This window comes from Pseudoliparis swirei, chromosome 19 (genome assembly GCF_029220125.1).
Source record: "Pseudoliparis swirei isolate HS2019 ecotype Mariana Trench chromosome 19, NWPU_hadal_v1, whole genome shotgun sequence".
NCBI classification, from domain to species: Eukaryota; Metazoa; Chordata; class Actinopteri; order Perciformes; family Liparidae; genus Pseudoliparis; species Pseudoliparis swirei.
The window spans coordinates 9,467,424-9,487,458 of record NC_079406.1 but is presented as its reverse complement, the minus strand read 5'-3'; the positions used below and the strand labels follow the sequence as shown (position 1 = coordinate 9,487,458).

Here is a 20,035-nt window from a genome sequence, read left to right as displayed (position 1 = left end):
AGTGTAATTTTAAAGAAAAAAGCAGGGTTGTCGTATGTTATTAGTTTGACTGTAAACATACTTTACAGTGTGTTTTTTCTTCCATGGTAGATGGCGAATATTTTTTTTCTTTCTCAGGCGCATAGTGTGAATAAAGGAAATGATTACAAATATTAAACTCCCGCCAGTACAGGGAAGAGAAAAGTCGTGTTGCTTTGGGTGGGTGTGTCAGCATTAAGGAGCGTGAATAGACAGCAGTGCGCTCTCTAACCAGTACACCAGTGGAGGGTAGTCTGAGGACAGGAAGGCGGGGCTCCTCCTTGTGTGGCCCCGCCCACCGCAGGGGCCAGTACCTGGCCCCCACACAGCTGTCCGATCATTTCCAGTCCGAAGCAGACAGCGCAACATGTCTCCGAGACGCACCACCGCGCTCTGCCTGCAGCTCCTGCCGCTGCTGCTGCTGCTCGGAGCGGGGCAGCAGTGCCTCGCTGGCCACCAGCTGCTCGTGTTCCTCATCGACGGGTTCCGTTATGACTACATGGACGACCTGCAGGCTCTGCCCGGACTCCGCCAACTCGTGGACAACGGCGTGAAGGTGGACTACATGACCCCGGACTTCCCGTCTTTATCTTACCCCAATTACTACTCATTAATGACAGGTAATCAATCAATCAATCTATCTATCTATTTATATGTATGTATATATGTATGTCTGTCTATCAATCTATCTATCTTTCTATCTATCTTTCTATTACATTGCATTACATGTCATTTAGCAGACGCTTTTATCCAAAGCGACTTACAATAAGTGCATTTCAACCTAGAGTACAAACTAAGAACAACAAGAATACAGGAAGTAACATTTCCTAAACATAGTCGAACTACAAAAGTACCATAAGTAAGTGCTATTTAAGTGCCACTGAAGTGCAAATCTGTGTTTTAATCCAGATATAGTCGGGAAAGGTGTGTTTTCAGTCTCCGGCGGAAGATGTAGAGACTTTCTGCTGTCCTGATGTCAGTGGGGAGCTCATTCCACCACTGAGGAGCCAGGACAGCAAACAGTCTGGATGTAGAGTGATGAGCTCGAAGTGCAGGAGTCACAAGCCGATTGGTTGATGCCGAGCGGAGCGAACGTGCCGGGGTGTACGGTGTGACCATATCCCGGATGTAGACGGGGCCCGATCCGTTCAGAGCACTATCTATCTATCTATCTATCTATTTATATGTATGTATATATGTATGTCTGTCTATCCATCTATCTATCTGTCTATCTATCTATCTATCCATCCATCCATCTGTCCATCTATACATCTATCCATCTATCTATCATTTAAATTTACATCTTTTTTTTAAATAAATTGGGGGCACTTTTTACAACTTGTGAAATAACATTTAACCTTTGTTCAAAATAATAAATAGACTTATTTAGGTTTACAGTATATGAACAATTGTCATCAAATGGCAATAATAGGACTATGAAGCAGTAGCTTCAAAGTGTTTTCTGAGATTTTTTGAACAAAAAACAAACAAAAATCAGGCAATCATATTCAATTGTATTCTTATTTCTTGGTAAATTCTTATCATTACATTTTTTAAACAACTATTAACAACATTGACTTATTTCTTTGTTTTTTCAATTTCAATAATTAAAAATTATATTTGATTTTTTTGTGTACCTACCCAGTACAGGAAGTACAGATATAACAGACAAAACAAAAAACTATAAAAACGCTATCCATGGATTAATTCAATTCACAAACAAGTAAATGTTACACATGTTAAGTAAATATTACATCCTGTAATTTCCCGCTTGCGGGATCAATAAAGTATACATCTATCTATCTATCTATCTATTATATGTACAGTGTATAAATATAATAAATATGTACATTTATAATACGGGTAGATGAATTCAAGCATTCTGATTGGTTGGGAGTGTGTCACAAGGTGTACTTTATTTAAGCAATAAGGTACGAGAGGCAGTACTGTATCGTCAATAATGTCCGCTTCAAAGGAGTTGCGCGGAGGGCCAGTAAACCCTTGAACAGGACATTATTGACAATACAGTACTGCCTCGAGAAATTAGTGGTAGGAGGGTTGCGTGCATCATTATAAATAGTTAGTAAATAGTAAACTTTCAGCACAAAATAGTTGTCGAGCAGTACATTTTCGTCAATAATGTCTGCTTCAAGGGTTTGCCGGCTATCCGCTGCGCGTCGGGCCGAACAACTCCCTTGAAGCGGACATATTGACGGCAAAGTACTGCCTCTCGTACCTTATTGCTTTTATAATACGGTTGCGTGCGATATTATAAATAGTAACTAAATAGTAAGCTGCGTTTTAACACAATAGTTGTGTATCGCATTTCAGTAGCGGAGAGAAAATAGTCTGTTTGTCTGTTTGTCAGGTGCATAGCTTTGTATAGCTTTGCAAATCTGTTTGCAGTTACATAGCATTGCAAATAACAATAGACAAACATATGTGTATTTGTGTCAGTTGCATAGAATTGCAAATAACAACAGACAAATAGCTGTGTCTGTTTGCAGTTGCATAGCATTGCAAATAAGAAGAGACAAACAGATTTGTATGTTTGCAGTTGCATAGCATTGCAAATAACAACAGACAAACAGATTAGTCTGTTTGTCAATGTGCATAACATTGCAAATCTGTTTGCAGTTGCATAGCATTGCAAATAGCAACAGACAAATAGATGTGTCTGTTTGCAGTTGCGTAGCATTGCAAATAACAATAGACAAACAGATTTGTATGTTTGCAGTTGCATAGCATTGCATAACATTGCAAATGTGTTTACAGTTGCATTGCGAATAGCAACATGCAAACAGATTCGTCTATTTGTCAATTTGAATAGCATTGAATAGCCCTGCAAATCTGTTTACAGTTGCATAGCATTGCAAATAACAACAGACAAACAGAAGTGTCTGTTTACAGTTGCATAGCATTGCATAGCATTGCAAATCTGTTTGTCTGTTGCTGTGCAAATTAATACAATTATTAGACGAAATTATGGGAGAATTATTATTTCTTGGTTTGCAATGGGAAGTGAGGCATTCAACTCGACACACATCACAATCAAGACAGACACGATGATAAGAGTACACAAAGCCACAAATCAGTGTTAGAATTCTAATTTGTTCACCTGAAAAATGGCTGCTGGAACAACGCTGTTTTTTATACCACTTAGTTCTACACTGTGGTTCTAAATACCTCTGTCTAGAAGGAAGAAGCTGAAACTCCCTGTGCAATACGAGTCGTCCGTTAAGAGGTTATCTGTTGTAACCGTCTGCTGTACAGAGACTCTGGGCTCAGCTGGGACTCACCAATCAGCCTGCTAGACCATTTCACAACCTGATGTAGAGCATTGTTGTTCTTCTATGCTTTCTTTCTTTAACACGGTTTTATATGTGGGCAGTAGACACACGCATGATCCGCAGAGCCCAGTGCTGGTGGTAGGAGTGATTTAAAGATAGTGATGGAGGCAGAGGCGGCATTTGCGGCAGAGGGAGTTATACCGAGCTGGGAGAAGGATTTAACATCGATTTTGTGACTCAGAAGAGAAATGAGAAAATGAGTCAGCGCTGCACAGTGGATGGTAAATGGACCTGTACTTGTACAGCGCCTTTCTAGTCTTCCGACCCCTAGAAGCACTTTTACACTACTTGTTATCGTTCACCCACTCACACACTGATGGGAGGGCTACAATCAGGACTAAATAACATTCATAGACCGTAAATGCAGCTATGGGAGCGAACCATCAACATGGACCAGCGCAGCGAACCACAGATCCTCTGATTAAAGGACGACCCTGCTTTACCACTAATAATACATCTGGGACTTTTGCAAAATCAAACAACAGGCAGTTATTTTCCTCTTCAACTGCAGTCTGATTAACCGTCATGTGACATCTAAAGACGTCAAGGGAGAGTTGAGACCTCTTTGCCTTCCTTAAATGGTGAGTTGTTCAGCATTGTCTCTTGGGGGGCAGAGTGGGCAAATGGAGCCACGGAGAAATAATATGTTTTTTCTTTCCGATTTTGGAAGGAGCGATATGATTAAAGATCGAGAGGCAGGTGTAAATGAAATAACGAGCCATGGCTTCAGAGCACTGTTGCAGCATAAGTTGTGCCGTTAAGCTACTGGAGAACGATCCACAGAATGTACTGGCAGAATCAGCATTAAGGATACATGCCATGGCCCTGCTGATGTGCCCCGCCCACTCCTCCTCTCTACCTCCATCTGCCTGATGGATCATGGAGGTCTGGATCGTGGTCCATGCCTACTACCAACTATTCATACACTCTGTCATACTCATTGAATGTGTTGTAACTCTGTAACGCTTCCATCTCTACACATGAAATCTCTTGCTTCTGTCCATCCTGGAGAATGATCCTCCTCTGTTGCTCTCCTGACGGTTTCTTCCCGTTTTTTCCCTGTGAAAGTGTTTTTACATTTTATTTTTTTGGAGCGTTTCCTGATCCGATGTGAGGTCCTGGGACAGGGAGGGATGTCGTATGTGTACAGATTGTAAAATCCTCTGAGGCAAATTTGTAATTTGTGATGTTGTGCTATACAAAATAAACTGAATTGAATTGAATGACATGACAGTGGATTGCGGCTTATCAGTGGGAGGAGAAAACAATTGTGAAGAAGAAGTCAACACGGTTCACTTTGAAGGGGAGAAAACCCTACGACTGAGGACTCAATCTCAGGTATGACTTTTGGAATGTGTGGCACTAAAAGATGACTTATTTGATCTTATCAAGTCATAAGAACTCATGGGAGGGTTGGAAGGACAACAGACATGGATACTGGACAAGGTTATTACATGGAGGAGTATCGAATTAGTATAAAGCAATACAGTGGAGTCAGATGGTCTATTATATACATTAACATGGACATGGTGGAGGAGTACAAGTACCTGGGCGTCTCCATCGACAGCCGACTGAACTGGAAGGCCAACATCAACGCTGTGTACAAGAAGGGGATGAGTCGACTCTTTTTCCTGAGAAAGCTTCGATCCTTCAACGTGTGCAGCAAGATGCTGGAGTTATTCTACCAGTCGGTTGTGGCCAGTGTGCTGCACTTTGCCATTGTCTGCTGGGGGAGCAGCATCGGAGCCGGTGACACCAGCCGTCTTAACAAACTAGGAAGGCTGGCTCCATCATCGGCTGCCAGCTGGAGCACCTGGAACAGGTGGTGGAGAGGAGGACGTTGAAGAAACTGGTGTCCATATAGGACAACCCGGACCACCCTCTCCACCACCTCCTACAGGGACAGAGGAGTACTTTCTCCAAACGTCTCCTCACGCTCCGCTGCCACAAGGACAGATACAGGAGAACATTCCTGCCGACGGCTATGAGGCTCTACAACAGTTCACCTCTTGCCAGATCACCCTAACCCTTCTTATATTTGTGTTTTTTATTTTTATTTTTATTCTTGTGTGTTGCTGCTACTGGCTCGACAAATTTCCCCTTGGGGATTAATAAAGTATATATCTATCTATCTATCTATCTAACACCAAACAGGGGAACTAGACCAGTTCTTAAAACATTTAAAACAGGAAAAAGAACTGCAAACTATTTCTATGGATGACAGCAGCGCCACAAACTGACCTGAATACCAACAAATTATCAGTCCCTCTTGAATGTTATCAATTTATTGATGATTCATGTGTTGATTAAATGATTCTTCTTTCATTGCCCAGGATACCAATTCATGAAATACCCAGTATTCCAATCCACGTGTTTATGAATTTATTATTGTATTATCAAGTAAAGGATCTTTATTACTATCACCATGCCACTTGTGCAGTGTGCTTAGTCAGAGCAGAGAGATCAATGTGTGGCCAAATCATAAATGAGACCCACAACTTTAAATAGCAGAGCAAGCAAATTACTTTTACAAGCACTTCCACGTCACTGCGCACAGAAAATCTCTACTTGTGCGAGCTAAATTGAAAATGAGGAAACCCTGCTTTGACCTCGAGAAGAAGTTCCCTTGTGGACAACTTGTTCCGCTGCTTTTCTGCTCGCCAAAACCTTCTCCTGCTCGCTTACAAATGTATACTTGGTCACAATCCTCGTCTTTGGATCGGCTCAATATCGTTACACACAGATTAGGTAGGTGCCGGCATAAAGGGGGTTTCAATCCGCAACTAAACAACTCAGAGATCTATCCTCTAATGTACAATATTTAGATGTAGTGGAGTCAAAACTACAATATATAAAAGCAATACAGAATGCCTAAGAGCCTCACTGCATTATGTTACATTATATTTTCCTTTTTTGAGTTGTCACCTGCCGTCTGAATTTAGTGTTTACCTTGACAAGAATAAAGACTTTTCGAGCATAAATTGGTGCACAAATGCAGCAGTATGCAGGACAAGAAGTTTGACACTTAGCTTTTGCTGAAACGGCGCCTCAGAGAACTGGAGCTGTTGGCTGAGATCAGAGATCAAAACTGTGTGTATTTGGTCAGTCTGGCTGAAATGAAATGACACTAATTGTGTTGGACAATATTGTCCTCCTTAGGGACCGTTCATGCAGAATGTTGACTGCATGATTATGCAGCAACAGCCTTGTTATGAATATGTTTTCAGTAGCTGGAGCAGCAGCTTCCTTTACACACAGTGCACATCTGAAAAGAAGTGCAGGCACAGGAATACCTACAGAAAGAACTATCTTATCCTGGTCCGCGGCTTTAAGCTAAATACAACAATATATATATATAATTGTATCATAATATAATACATTCCCTTATATAATATCTGGAGATGTATGACGGGGGTGGAGGGTGGGCGTCGCCAACTGTGGGAGTGGGGTAAATTAACAGTATTTAAGTGTGTGTATATATTAGGGTATGCAGGTATGTGCATTTATTTTCATTGGTTGCTGGATTAAATCTTACCCAGATACAACAGATACGTTTTTTTTCCTGATTGGCTATTGTGTAGCCCATTTCTTGTGTGCAGGTTTTTGTTGCATGCCTACCCGTATTTATACACGATATGTATTCTTTATTTTATTTTTTGTTTTGTATGTTTTTTGTCTGAGTATCTTTGTATACGTACAGTGCGTACATCTTTTCTTTTGCATGTGCATATCTCGAAAACCAATAAATGATTTGATTTTATTTTTCATGGAATACCTACAGATTATTTTTGATTCATATTCATAGACCACATATAATTAAATATGTGGGGTCGACACCCGTCTGTACATACAGGAAACTATTTTCTCTAAAAGATGGCTGAGTTGGCAGCTACAGCTAACGATGCTAACAGATTAAACAACGTAACGGAGCTACCAGTGTTTACCTGTGGGGGAAGGGAGGGTTTGGGACAGATGTATGAGCAGAGTAGTTGCCATGAATTGGACAGAGATGATTAATATACAAGAGTTCACTCACTTTGAGAGGGTGAGTTTATTGCAAGAACATGAGTCTGTGTTGTATTGTGAGATTATATGATCTACTTTACAGGGCTCTCAAGTGTCACGCATTGAGCGTGAGACTCACGCATTTCCGTCTTAAATCACGCACTCCCGCCACACATCGTATTTCTCACGCTGAAAAAACCTCTCGGCTATTTAATGTTTTAACGTGCCGCAGCGCGCAAACATGAGCCGCGCTGCCCTCACCGTGGAGGAATCAAGCGCTCCCCTGGAGTTCTGCTGTGAGGTGCCGCTTATCAGCCAATCAAAAAAAAGAAATGGGCTACACAATAGCCAATCAGAAAAAACCCCGTATCTGGGTAAAATGTAATCCAGCAACCAATGAAAATCAAGCAACCTGGAATTGGGCGCGACTGACTGATATCTTGAGAGCCCTGACTTTATCCCCCAAAAAACTTGTTTCAGCTCAGTTTATTCACCCCTGCAGCCATCTAAGGGCAGCAAGACAGATATTTGAGATAGATAAAACCATAAACAGTGCCATAATGTGTCCGCTGTGTTGACTTTGATTAAATCACATGTAGATGACACCAGGCTGCTAAAAAGGAACAGACACACTTCTGATTAGTTATAACTCTGTTTTATGCTTCCATATGTTATCACTGAGGCATGACAATGTGGTTCAGAACCTCCTTTCAACTTTGAGTCATTGTTATGTGTCATCGTGACTCGTCTGTTTCAGTTCTGATCTGCTTTATATTTCACTTCACCCACCCCTTAGTTTAGGACATAGAACGAGAGGAACAGAGAGCAGACAGAGGATAGTCCTGCCGGGCCAAACGTAGTCCAACTAAACTATCAATTTGGAATATTTTGTTAAAAAAGGTTAAATTATTCTTTTCCGCAGTATTGCGACATTGTGGTGGAAATTATTGCATTAATTTAGATTTTAGAATGAAATAGAAGTATACTTATTGTGAACGTCTTTGCGGAGTACACAGTACATGCTTCAGACAAGCTGAACTGCACGTTATCTCTTTTCCATTCCCACAGACGTACTTCTTCTTTGAGACAAGGCCAACATGTTGAAACCGGGTGATGAGCCTTGGCATGTAACCGAGATGTTATGTGCCAGAGCAGAGCCGGTGCTGCTGTCTCTGCTTTTATGGACCAAGCTCTTCACCACCAACGGCTCAGAGGTCTGACAACTAGAACAGAGTTTTATACACATTAGTCATATCTTCCTTCCCCCCGCCTACCCCGTGGCAATCTCCAACTAGATGTTGTCTGCAGGCCCTGGGAGAACCCGTGAGAAGGAGAAGAAAGTACAGAATACAGGCCATGACACAAATAACAAGAACTTTGTGTTATGTTCCCTATCAATGGAGCTGAGCAGGCTAGGTCAGGATTAACCATCTCTGTGTTTTCAGATTTCAGCAATACAAGTTACACCGAGAACAAAACAATATGATACATAATCTCAGTATTTTGCGATGTTCTGAAAATCATAAATGATTGATTTATTCTTTTAGAATGTAATATCAATTATCAAAATTGACTAAATAGAATAATATTTGAAAAAGAACCTAGTGAATATAGAAAAGATCGAGAGTGTGTGTGTGTGAGTGTGTGAGACTCATGTATGCTTTTGAGTTGACGTCCTCTATTTTACGAAGCTCCATAAACAAAAGCCCATCCTGGCCAATGGTATGCGAGCTTTGGACCCTGTGTGTTTTGATAGAGCACATTCTCTTGGGGAAAGAATCACTGGCAGGACACACACACACACACACACACACACACACACACACACTGTTCATTGACACCTTCTCAATACCTGATCCAGAATGCTGCAGCTCGTGTCCTCGCATAAACTAAGAGAAGAGATCACATAACTCCTGTATCACAGAAACACATTTAAAATGCTTCACCTGGTCCAGCCCGATATGCTGCTCTAGGCTGCTGGGGGACGTTTTAGGATATAGTGAGCTCCTCTCTCCTCTTCTCTTTATTAGTCATACATTTCTGTCATATTCATTGAATGTGTTGTAACTCTGTAACTCTGTTCATTCTGTACTCATGACATCTCTTGCTTCTGTCCACCCGGGGAGGGGGATCCTCCTCTGTTGCTCTCCTGAAGGTTTCTTCCCTTTTTTCCCTGTGAAAGGTTTTTTTCTTGTTCTTTTTGGAGTGTTTCCTGATCCGATGTGAGGTCCTGGCACAGGAATGTCGTATGTGCACGGACTGTAAAGCCCTCTGCGGATCATTTGTGATTTTGGGCTATACAAAATAAACTGAATTGAACTGAATGTTAACTATTTAGCCTCGTTTCTTAATTTGTTTTAGATCAAAACTAACAATATTTTAGTCTGTTCCCAAATACTTTTTGTCTTCTCCTCCTGTGTATGTTCCAGCTTCAAGACCATCGGTTTTACTGAAGAAGCTTTAAAAAACTTAGATGCATACATGAATAGTTTAATTTCTGTTGACGACTTATTATTTTCTTTAAATAATACAGTGTGTTTTCATGGTGAAGATTACGGATTTTGGACAACAATGGAACTATTTTGTATCAGAGAAATAATATCAGGCTTTGAAGACTAAAACTGTTTTTTAAAATGCTTTTTGTTTATTGTTGTCAGGTCGCCACTGTGACATTCATCAGATGACTGGAAACTACATGTGGGATGAAACCTCCAACAAGGAGTTTCTGATTGGGGGCAACGAGGACAGCCGGTTGTCTTTTTGGTGGGAGGGATCAGAGCCATTGTGGGTCACCATGCAGAAACTGGGAAAGAAGGTGTTCATGTACTACTGGCCTGGTAAGCATACCCATTGTTAACATGAACACTGAAGCTGTCTGCCTTTTTAGTTGTGGATCACATGCTCTTCTAACAGAACAGATGCATTTCTATTTTCATTAGCAGCCTGTGTAACATTCAGATGTTAAGAATTAACCATTAATCAGCTAAATACATTTGGACCAATTAATCAACTGGTTATTAAGTAACAATTTATTAAGAAATACAATAAAATGTAATAAAAAACAATCATTTGAAAGCTGGTTTAAAGAAAAAATAAGGTATGTAATGTACTGGTGGAGATTATGAGACAGCTATCTGCTGCCCACACTGGAGTCGTGCAAAGCTTCAATGCTCCTTGGCGACGGCTACAGCACCCCGCAACAAGCTCCTCCCTCATTGGACACTCGTCCAAGTGACTGGTGGAAGGGTATTCAGATGTGCTTCCAAAAGGGTGAAGACTGACATTTATTGTATTGGTGATTTTTCACAAATCTAATCATCAATATTAGTTCATTATTATTTAAGGGTATATTGTGCAACAATTACCTTAAAAAACAGTCAGAGAACAGGTTGTTACATCACTCAGTCAGTCTCTCTGTCGCTCAAGACTGACAAATAAACGTATAAATAAAAATAAAAAACTTAAGAGCAAGACCCAGAGATTCTGGATTTGATTACATTTATTTTTTTCGCAAAAAAATCACAAATGACACATTATTCTCAGAGGGCTTTACGATACGTACACATACAACATCTTCTGTCCCGGGCCCTCACATTGGTGAGAACTTGAACTCTTCCAGTTGTACACAGACTAAAGTCAGTCACAAGTTAAACAAATCCATCTGTCTCGAATATTTAGCATATATTTGTCGTGTACATTCAGCCCTTTCCCCAATCACATCAGTTGTTGGAGTCAGTACCCAGAGCCCTTCCTTCTTCACAAACATGTTGTGTACTTTTTGTGGCTTACCGAAAGAACCTGGCACCCAATTCACTCCGGTTGGGTCAAGATGACCTTTTACAGAACCCGCGAGTCATTTGTGGGAAGTTTATGATGCAGTTATTCTTCCTTCTATTATTGCTCAAATCCACATTTTTAGGAAACATCTGTTCCACAACCAAGTATCATAACAAGTTGCAGAATTGTTTCTGCTGGCTAACTCTAAGGAGTTCAAACTAAGTTATACGATTTTCTCCAACAACTTCTCATGTGAAGCACTGGCATGGATGTCTTCATATTTACAGAACACACTGCGATGTGTTAAAGTTTGTGATGCACTGATGCATTGTGCCTTATCCTGTACTGTTTGCTATTGTTTTATTACAACACATTACTATCATTTAGCAGACACTTTTATCCAAAGCGACTTACAATACGTGCATTCAACCATGAGTATGTTTTTAATGTTTGTTATGGTCTGTCAAAAGGGACTACAGATGCAAATGAGCTGTAGCTACAATCCGGTACAGTGCATCAAATGGTGACATTTATGTTTTAACTTGCAATGTTAACAATTCTAAAAACTGTAAATACTGCAGCCATCTCTTGTTTGTCTTCAGGCTGTGAAGTGGAGATTCTGAGTACCCGCGCAACATTCTGTGAGGAATATTATGACTACCCATCAGCGCAAAACTTCATAGACTCAATAGGGAATGCTATGAATGTCCTGAGGTAAGAACACAATGATGTCCTGTGATCCATGGCTTTCCTAACACGGAAAATAACAGTCAACTTGAGACTTGACTATGACAGTAAAAAGAAATGTTCGCTGGGAAAACGCAGCAAAAGCAAGACCTTGTATCGCCACAAGTATGAGTTGTTAAGAGCCGAAGGGTTCTGTTCCAGAACTTTCTGAAGATTCTACCTTGAAGTGTTTTCAAGGCTGCATAAAAACTATTTTATTTGTTTTTTCTCCGATTGTATATAGTTGTTTGTTCAAAATGTATACATTTAGTGGCCTTAACAAACATAATTTCCTATAAGTCCACAGCCTAAACTCTGCAGAGGAGGAGAGTCTATGAACAAATGGAGAGCTAGTGGCTCGTTCAGACATTTCTATAACAGCAGAACAGAGAGGACTGAACAGCAAGGTTTATGGATATGGACGAAACATTACATTTTACATTACATTTAGCTGTATCTTTTATCCAAAGTGACTTACATTCATACACCGTAGACGCAGCTACGGGGAGCAATTCAGGGTTAAGTGTCTTGCTCAAGGACACGTCGACGAGGGTTAGCAGAGCCGGGGATCAAACCGCCAACTCTCTGGCCCAAAGACAGACCTACATCTACAGCCTTGTAAATGTTTGATGGTGTTCTCAAAATTCTTAGTGACGATGACACAAGTATCAGCACGAGGTAGCTTCTAACTCAACAAGCCGATCAGACAAAATGTTGGGAGAACAATTTCTTACAATTAATCAATAAAGATGTCCTCTAGATGGTATTATTAAAACTATATCGGTCTAAAGTCTCACACAGCCTGAAAGGTCTAGGTTTGATTTCATGGGACAGTGATGTAACTATTAAAATATAAACAATAATGATAGCAGCAGATGCTACAAGTGTGTGTGTGTGTGTGTGTGTGTGTGTGTGTGTGTGTGTGTGTGTGTGTAGCTCAGGCGAAGCAGACATGGCAGCAATATATCATGAGAAAATAGATGTGGAGGGCCATCACTTCGGTCCAAAGTCTCCTGAGGTCAGAGCAGCTGTGCAAGAACTGGATAAGGCTTTGCAGTTACTCAACAGCATAATCAAAGTCAGTAATATCCCGACTATTGTTACTACAATTATAGTTACTACGGCTCTTCCTGCCATGCAGCTCATTGTCCATCCGTTTCTGTCTCTTGTGGTTTTCTCAGGAGAAAGGCATGATGGACAAGCTCAACATTATGCTATTTTCAGACCATGGTATGACAGAGCTCCAGTGGATGGACAAGGTCATAGAGCTGGACAAGCACATCAACATGTCAGATATTGCCAAGATGATGGACAGAGGACCAGTGGTCAGTCTGTGGCCCAAAGATAACAAGTACCAAGCGGTGAGGCCACAATCAGAATGGTTTTGTTCATGGCTGATAAACCAGTAAAATGCATGCTCTTTAACGCTTGTGTTGCCTTAGGGTCATTTTGACCCGAATCAATATTACACCCTCCCCCCGCCTTTGGGTCATTTTGACCCGATTCAATGTTTCACCCTCCTGTTACCTTTATATTTACTAACATATTTTACCATTTGGGTTCAATTTGACGCCAGCAATTAAAACCTCCAGAAAATTATTAGAATTAATATTGTTTTCCAAGTTTAAGTGTGAGGCACATTATGTTTGTTTGTTGACTACCGAAAGAACACCGACATTAAACATTGAATGGGGTCAAATTAATCCTAAGGCGGGGGGAGGGTGTAATATTGATTCGGGTCAAAATGACCCTAAGGCAACACAAGGGTTAAATGACTGCTTGGTCCAGAGTTAGAATTATGGGGAGGGATTGGAGAGGTGTGAACCCCCGAATTAAGACTTGGACCCCCGAAAAGAAGCAAAAACAACATGTCTGTGTGGTGAAAACATTCATACTTACTTTCTTTTTAAATTACTTACAATATATGTCAGGATGGACTGTGTTTAGAGGGAACAATACATTCCTTACACAAGGAGGGATGCGCCAATCGTGAACTGTTGGGTTGATACCGATGTTTCAAATACAAATGTGGCTGACTATCGATGCCAAAACCGATGTTTCTCATATAAAAAATAACTGAGTCTTGTTTGAGAGTTCTGTCTACGAATGGAGTTATGTCAAAAGGGAATTATTTGTACATTTTAAAATAAGTATTGGGTGAATAAGAGACCTTCTAGGGGCCACGTTTTATGTTCATTCAATGACTGAACTGATGATGAGGAGTTGAGAGTGCTCACTGCCTCAGGATACGTGCTGTTACAGAAACAAGTAGTTCTTAATAATACGCAGTGTTTTTCCTGGAAGGAGGACAAAAAATGAACCCCCCCTTGATTGTCTCTTTATTATTCATCTCTGGGTTGGTCAGGGGGTCTGTGTAAACCGATTGGTCTTGTGCCCTCCTGATAAAAATGACTCCAAGGCATGATGGCATTAAGCAGAGATAGATACAAAGAGAAAAATACATAATGTAGAATTTGGAAGAAATTTGAATGCGTCATATCACTTTTTGTACTGTCTTTGTACTCCAGCATAATTGATTTAAAGTGAAACCATCAATGTATTATCATGCATGTAAGTAACTGGCTTAATTATAACTTGATTTCCCAACTAGACTTCTCTGATAGAACGTCGGTCTGTTGACAATGCATTGACATAGCTCCTAATCTGCTTTTTATACATTGAGCACATATGTAAGGAGTAGCAGGATGAAAATAGAGATCATTACAGTTTGAGATGTATCAAAGGTATGCACGGGGTCCAGTCACTTAAATGCACCGAGGGAAGAGGAGCAGAAAGGATCTCTTGGTGTACCAGTTCACGAGATCTTCATTCTTTTATTGTTGACTGGCGGAGAGGACCTGGAGACAAAAAAATACACAATACATCGACACAATATAGATAGATAACAACAGGCAGACCCACATAAGGGAGTTATATATGCTGTCTAGTTCCATAGCAACAACTAGAGGAGGTTCAGTAAAAGTAGATGGTGCATGGACTGTACTTGTGTAGTACTTTTCTAGTCTTCCAACCACTCAAAGTCCTTTAACACTCCATGTTATCATTCACCCATTCACACCCATTCATACACTGATGGGACAGCCTTCTGGAGCAAAGTGGGGTGAAGTGGAAGCCCACAGACACATCGACATGGACTAGAGGAGTGGGGGATTGAACCGACAATCCTCTGGTTGAAGATACCTTCCGGGCCACAGTTGCCGCCAAGAACACAGTCAATAATTTAAAAATCATAAAATCAAAAGGTGCATATGTGTCATTGTACAACCATACAAATAGTATGCTGACAATAACAGCATAAGTGTTGTTTTATCCACACAGGTTTCAAAAAAGCTGAAAATCTACAGAAAGTTAATGAATTTAACCTTAAAGCAAATCAACTTTATCTGCATTTACCAGAAACCGGGGGCCGAACCACCAGCTATGTGATTAAAGGACAACCCGATCTAGCTACAGCCGCCCCCAAAAACAATTATGTTCAGTCGTGCCTTTTTATTTTATAGATATGTTTGAAAATCTTTGATGGGGTCCATTAATTAAGGAGATATTTCTGATTGTGCTGAATGTATTATTGCGGGAGTAGTGAAGGGTTAGTTAAAATGATTAAATTGTGTGTGTGTGTGTGTGTGTGTGTGTGTGTGTGTGTGTGTTATTCCAGGTGTATGCCATGTTGACCCAAATCCCAAACATGAATGCCTATGCCAAACAGGAGATCCCTGAACGGTTCAATTTAAGATCAGGGAAGTTTGTTTCCCCCCTGACTCTGGTGGCTGATCCTGGCTGGTTCATTATTGAGGTAACTTCATTGATACATACACAAAGCAATCAGGCAACACTAAATGTAACTCTAATTTAAAGGGTCCATTCAAGCTAAGGTCGATTTAGCAGCTAAATGGATCACATGACCGATACAATATCACTGCACACTTTGTTCTATCTTTTGTTAAAATGATGTAGTGTGTGCGTTTATCTGTGTTCCCTTAGAACAAGGCAAAACTCCCATACTGGAAAAACGACTCTGGGACACCGTCAGCATGGCAAGCTGGTTGGCATGGTTACGACAACGAGTTTCTCGACATGAGAGGGTTTTTCGTGGCGACTGGACCTGGTAACAAACAATTCATATTTGATAGTACAATATGTGCATTATTTTATTCCTATAATCTCTCTGCTTCACAATTCAATCTAAAGCAACCCTCCCCCTCTCCTGTTAGCCACTATCTAAAACAGACGTGACCAATAAACCAGATTGGATTTAAGAGATTAAAAGATACTATTATATGATCTAAAAAATATATGATATTATATTACTATATTATTATATGATATTACTATTGTCATCCAAATCATAATTCTTCAACTTTAACCATATCTTTTTTACATTCTTAACTTCTTCTGCATACTCTAATCTGCAAAACATTGTAATATACAAATATTGAGCTCTTCATGACAATTCTGCTCTAACTTTTCTTTTTCTACGTCTTATTCTTTTTAAAATATCAAAAACATTCTTGGAATTGGAAAATGTTTCACTCCACTGTAAAATTATACTCCTTAACTTTAACTGTGAGACCCACATGGACTCGTTGTCTTTTTAAGGGGGGATTGGGGATCTTTAGGGGTCAGCAGTGTATACCACAGAGAAGTGGTATACATCAAAACAGGGAATCTTGTGCTGGACATTTTACGACGGAATCTAACAGACTTTGTTACTCAAACCTAAACCCCAAGAAATCCCCACGTGAACCTTTAAATGCTGGTAGAGAGACACACTCACAGTGCTTTAACACTATTTGTCATCATTCACCCATTCATACAATGAATACTAGGGCCTAAATGGAACAATTCACATTATCAATAATAACATGTAAATCGATGGTGTGTAATAATAGCTGCTGTGAAAAAGGCCTCTTTCACCGGTTCTAGTTTCCTTTCATTGGCTTCCTGTTCGTATCAGATTTTAAATTGTCAATGGACACGCCCTTTTTTACCTCCAATCAGGACTCTCTCAGAATACAGGGCTCCTGTCTGTCCCCAGAGTGAAAACAACGTCAGCAGACCAAAGGGCTTTTACCAGAGACAGTCAGAAGGTTTTTTGTATGTTAACAGGAAACTCAACACTTTCAAAATAAAGGTTCCTTCGAGTAACTCTATCTAGCTCTAAAACTATAATAGGATCTTTTCAACCCAAATATTACTGTCTAACGACTTAATTCATCTAAACGTTCAGCTTTGATATGACAGTTTAGCTCCTGTCTTTTATAGATATGTATTTGTGCTCCTTGTCTCTTTGTGGTATGCAGTTCTGCTTTCAACTCTGCCAGTCTTACATTTCAGATTTTCAGTAATGCTTTGCAGTTCATTTCTGCTGTCAACATTCACATGTATTTGCTAGTTTAAGATGTAGATCTAATTACATTTACCTAATTTCATTCAGACTTCAAGCAAAACTTTAAGGCAGCTCCAATTCGATCGGTGGACATCTACAACTTGATGTGCTCGACGTTGGGAGTGAAACCTTTGCCAAATAATGGGTCCTGGTCTCGGGTCGAGTCCTTCCTGAATGGCTCTGATGGTCCAGCCCTATCCACAACCCTCTGCTGTATGGGAATGCTCGGAATACTGCTTGCACTATGGGAGTAAAGCATTGAAAGGTTCACTTTTTATGGCATCTGATTGTGTCTAGAAATGATCTGCTAGAAAGAATAAGAACATTGTTCCATCTGAAACGAATGAAAGATATATAAAACAGGCAGAAAAAAATCAGCCATAAAATAGTTAGAGCATTTATAGGGACCAATAACTTAAAGTGCCTGAAGAGTTTTACAGTAGAAGGTACAGCATAACAGCAACTTGGTAATTATATTACCTTTAAATTCTCCTTGTCAATCATAATAAAACATGAAAAGTTGTCAGGTCTACATGCAGGGTCTCAGGGTTTCTGGTCCTAGTTTATAAAGTGAGTCAAAATCCTTGTGTTCACATACTTTGCCAATAAAAATGATTTTGATTTCTGGGTAAAGGTCACTATCCTCCTATATTTTCTTAATACTTTTTAAAAAATGACTAATAAAGGTAATTTAAACAAATTGTATGCTTGTCTTTATACAAATGTCACATACTGTTCTCTTACTAAACGGTGTAGGTTACACTATCAATTAATATAAATCAATTAATTGATAGAGAACATTTCTTAGTTTTTTTTTGTTTATTTAACCTTTATTTCTAAAAGTAATCTAATTGAGACGCGGGGGTCTCATTCATCACAGCAATACAACACACATTTACAGGACATCTATGAAATAAATTCATATTACATGTTTTTTTACATACATTCATACATGAAATGTGTTCTCTGGATTCAATCCATCCTTAGGAGCAGTGGGCTGATGTGAAGCGCCGAGACAAAATAGTAACCACATTTTAAAAGTGGTATTAGCTAAAATATCAAATTAAAGCTATTATATAGAACAAGAGTAGGAATTACAATATTATTTGCAGGAAAGGTTCTCGGAAATTGTACAGACGTATAAAACAGTTGTATAGAAAGCATTACTGATGTCTGGGTATTTGTAACCTTGAAGCTGTTGAATGTAAACCTCTTCTCTCGTGTCTTGCCATTGCTGTGTATCCAGATGAGAAGGAATGTTTTCTGATGTCAGAACAATTTGATTGAGAGACTTCATAAAGTACATAATGCTGACGTTGTTTTCAATATGTGTAAAGGCTAGAATATGTCTTAGGACTTAGGAGAATGAATAAAAGTTAGACTTTCTATATTTGGCAAAGCACAAATAGACGACATTTAGGTTCACTCTGTATGGTGGTTGATTATAATACTACTATATTTAGTGGGGTGGCTGTAGCTCAGTGGGGTAAGAGGGCCGTCCTGCAACCGCAAGGTTGTGGGTTCGATCCCCGCTCTCCCCATTAGTTGCAAGTCGAAGTGACCTTGAGCAAGGCACTGAACCCCCAGCTGCTTCCCGGGCGCTTCACTGCAGCCCACTGCTCCTTAATAACTAAGGATGGGTTAAATGCAGAGAACTAATTTCCCCTTGGGGATTAATAAAAGTGTATATTTATTTTTAATTTTATAATTAAGATTTTTTTTGGATTGGGCAACAACTTCATAATCAGAATCATTTATTTGCGTGTTAGACACACGAAGAATTTTACTGGGCGACTGGACTATACATTAGAAAGACAAACAAAACAACAACAATCAACAGTCAACATTGTGCAAGAATTTAAACATTACATTTACAATGGTATAAGATCAAATAAAATGCACAAACAGATAACAGTGTGTGTTAAAGTGTAATGTGTTTTAAAGTGACACGTGAAATTAGATGTTAAATATTAAGTTCAAAGAGTTGTGCAGGGGAGGGACCGGAAGGAAATGTCTTGGGAATGACAGTCAGTCAGTGGGGGACCCGGCCTCTGTTCATGAGCCCGACTGCCGACGGGAAAAAGCTGTCTGTGTGACATGAGGTCTTAGTCCTGATGGATGTATAAATACAACAAACTATAGTTGTTGTACATATAATATAACTATATATATAAAACTTTATAAGCGGTGATATCAAATAGTTTTTTGTGCCTCCAGACACATTTTATTTGGTGGGAAATAGGGCCAAATGGCTCTTTGGATATAGGGTTACTGACCCCTGCATGGGCTGTAGGAATGAAATATATATGTGCTATGATAAACTGTCAGCTAGGCTGCTATGATGTCAATATTACTATCAAAATATCATTTTTACATTCTATTTTTTCTACAGTTCCAATGTCTATCTGAAGAAAATATAAATCAGAAATTCTAATTATGAAATTATGATTTCCAGGATTTTTTTCATCACAGTGCGGAAATAGGCTTCTATCGAGAAGGCAAGGCATAGAGTTGTTATGACTGGACTGGGACAATATGGAAACAATTACTCACGGAAAGCTAGATTATGGACAGATGCGCATTTTATAACAAGTTTAATAGTTGATTTGACCCGTATGGGGCTAACTCTGTTAAGGTGGTGATAGTGTACGAGTTTTAATTAATGTATTGTCACCTAAAAAAAGAAAATAAAGGAGAGTCACCAGCAGTAAGTCTCCACACCAATTCATATGATCCGTTAACGCATATTGCT

General features: G+C 39.7%; 1 protein-coding gene across 2 annotated transcripts; it reads left to right on the top strand.

The window, feature by feature from the left end:
- Positions 1-379: 379 nt before the first annotated feature.
- On the top strand, positions 380-18,597 carry enpp6 (ectonucleotide pyrophosphatase/phosphodiesterase 6). Of its 2 annotated transcripts, XM_056439893.1 has the most exons (8): positions 380-638; positions 10,031-10,210; positions 11,753-11,864; positions 12,813-12,954; positions 13,058-13,237; positions 15,553-15,690; positions 15,879-16,002; positions 17,332-18,597. In XM_056439893.1, exons 1-8 carry the CDS (start codon positions 386-388, stop codon positions 17,535-17,537), a joined length of 1,335 nt encoding a protein of 444 aa, XP_056295868.1. In that variant the 5' UTR covers positions 380-385; the 3' UTR covers positions 17,538-18,597. The 2 variants fall into 2 exon arrangements, with proteins under 2 accessions (XP_056295868.1, XP_056295869.1); XM_056439894.1 differs by lacking the exon at positions 10,031-10,210.
- Positions 18,598-20,035: the final 1,438 nt, after the last annotated feature.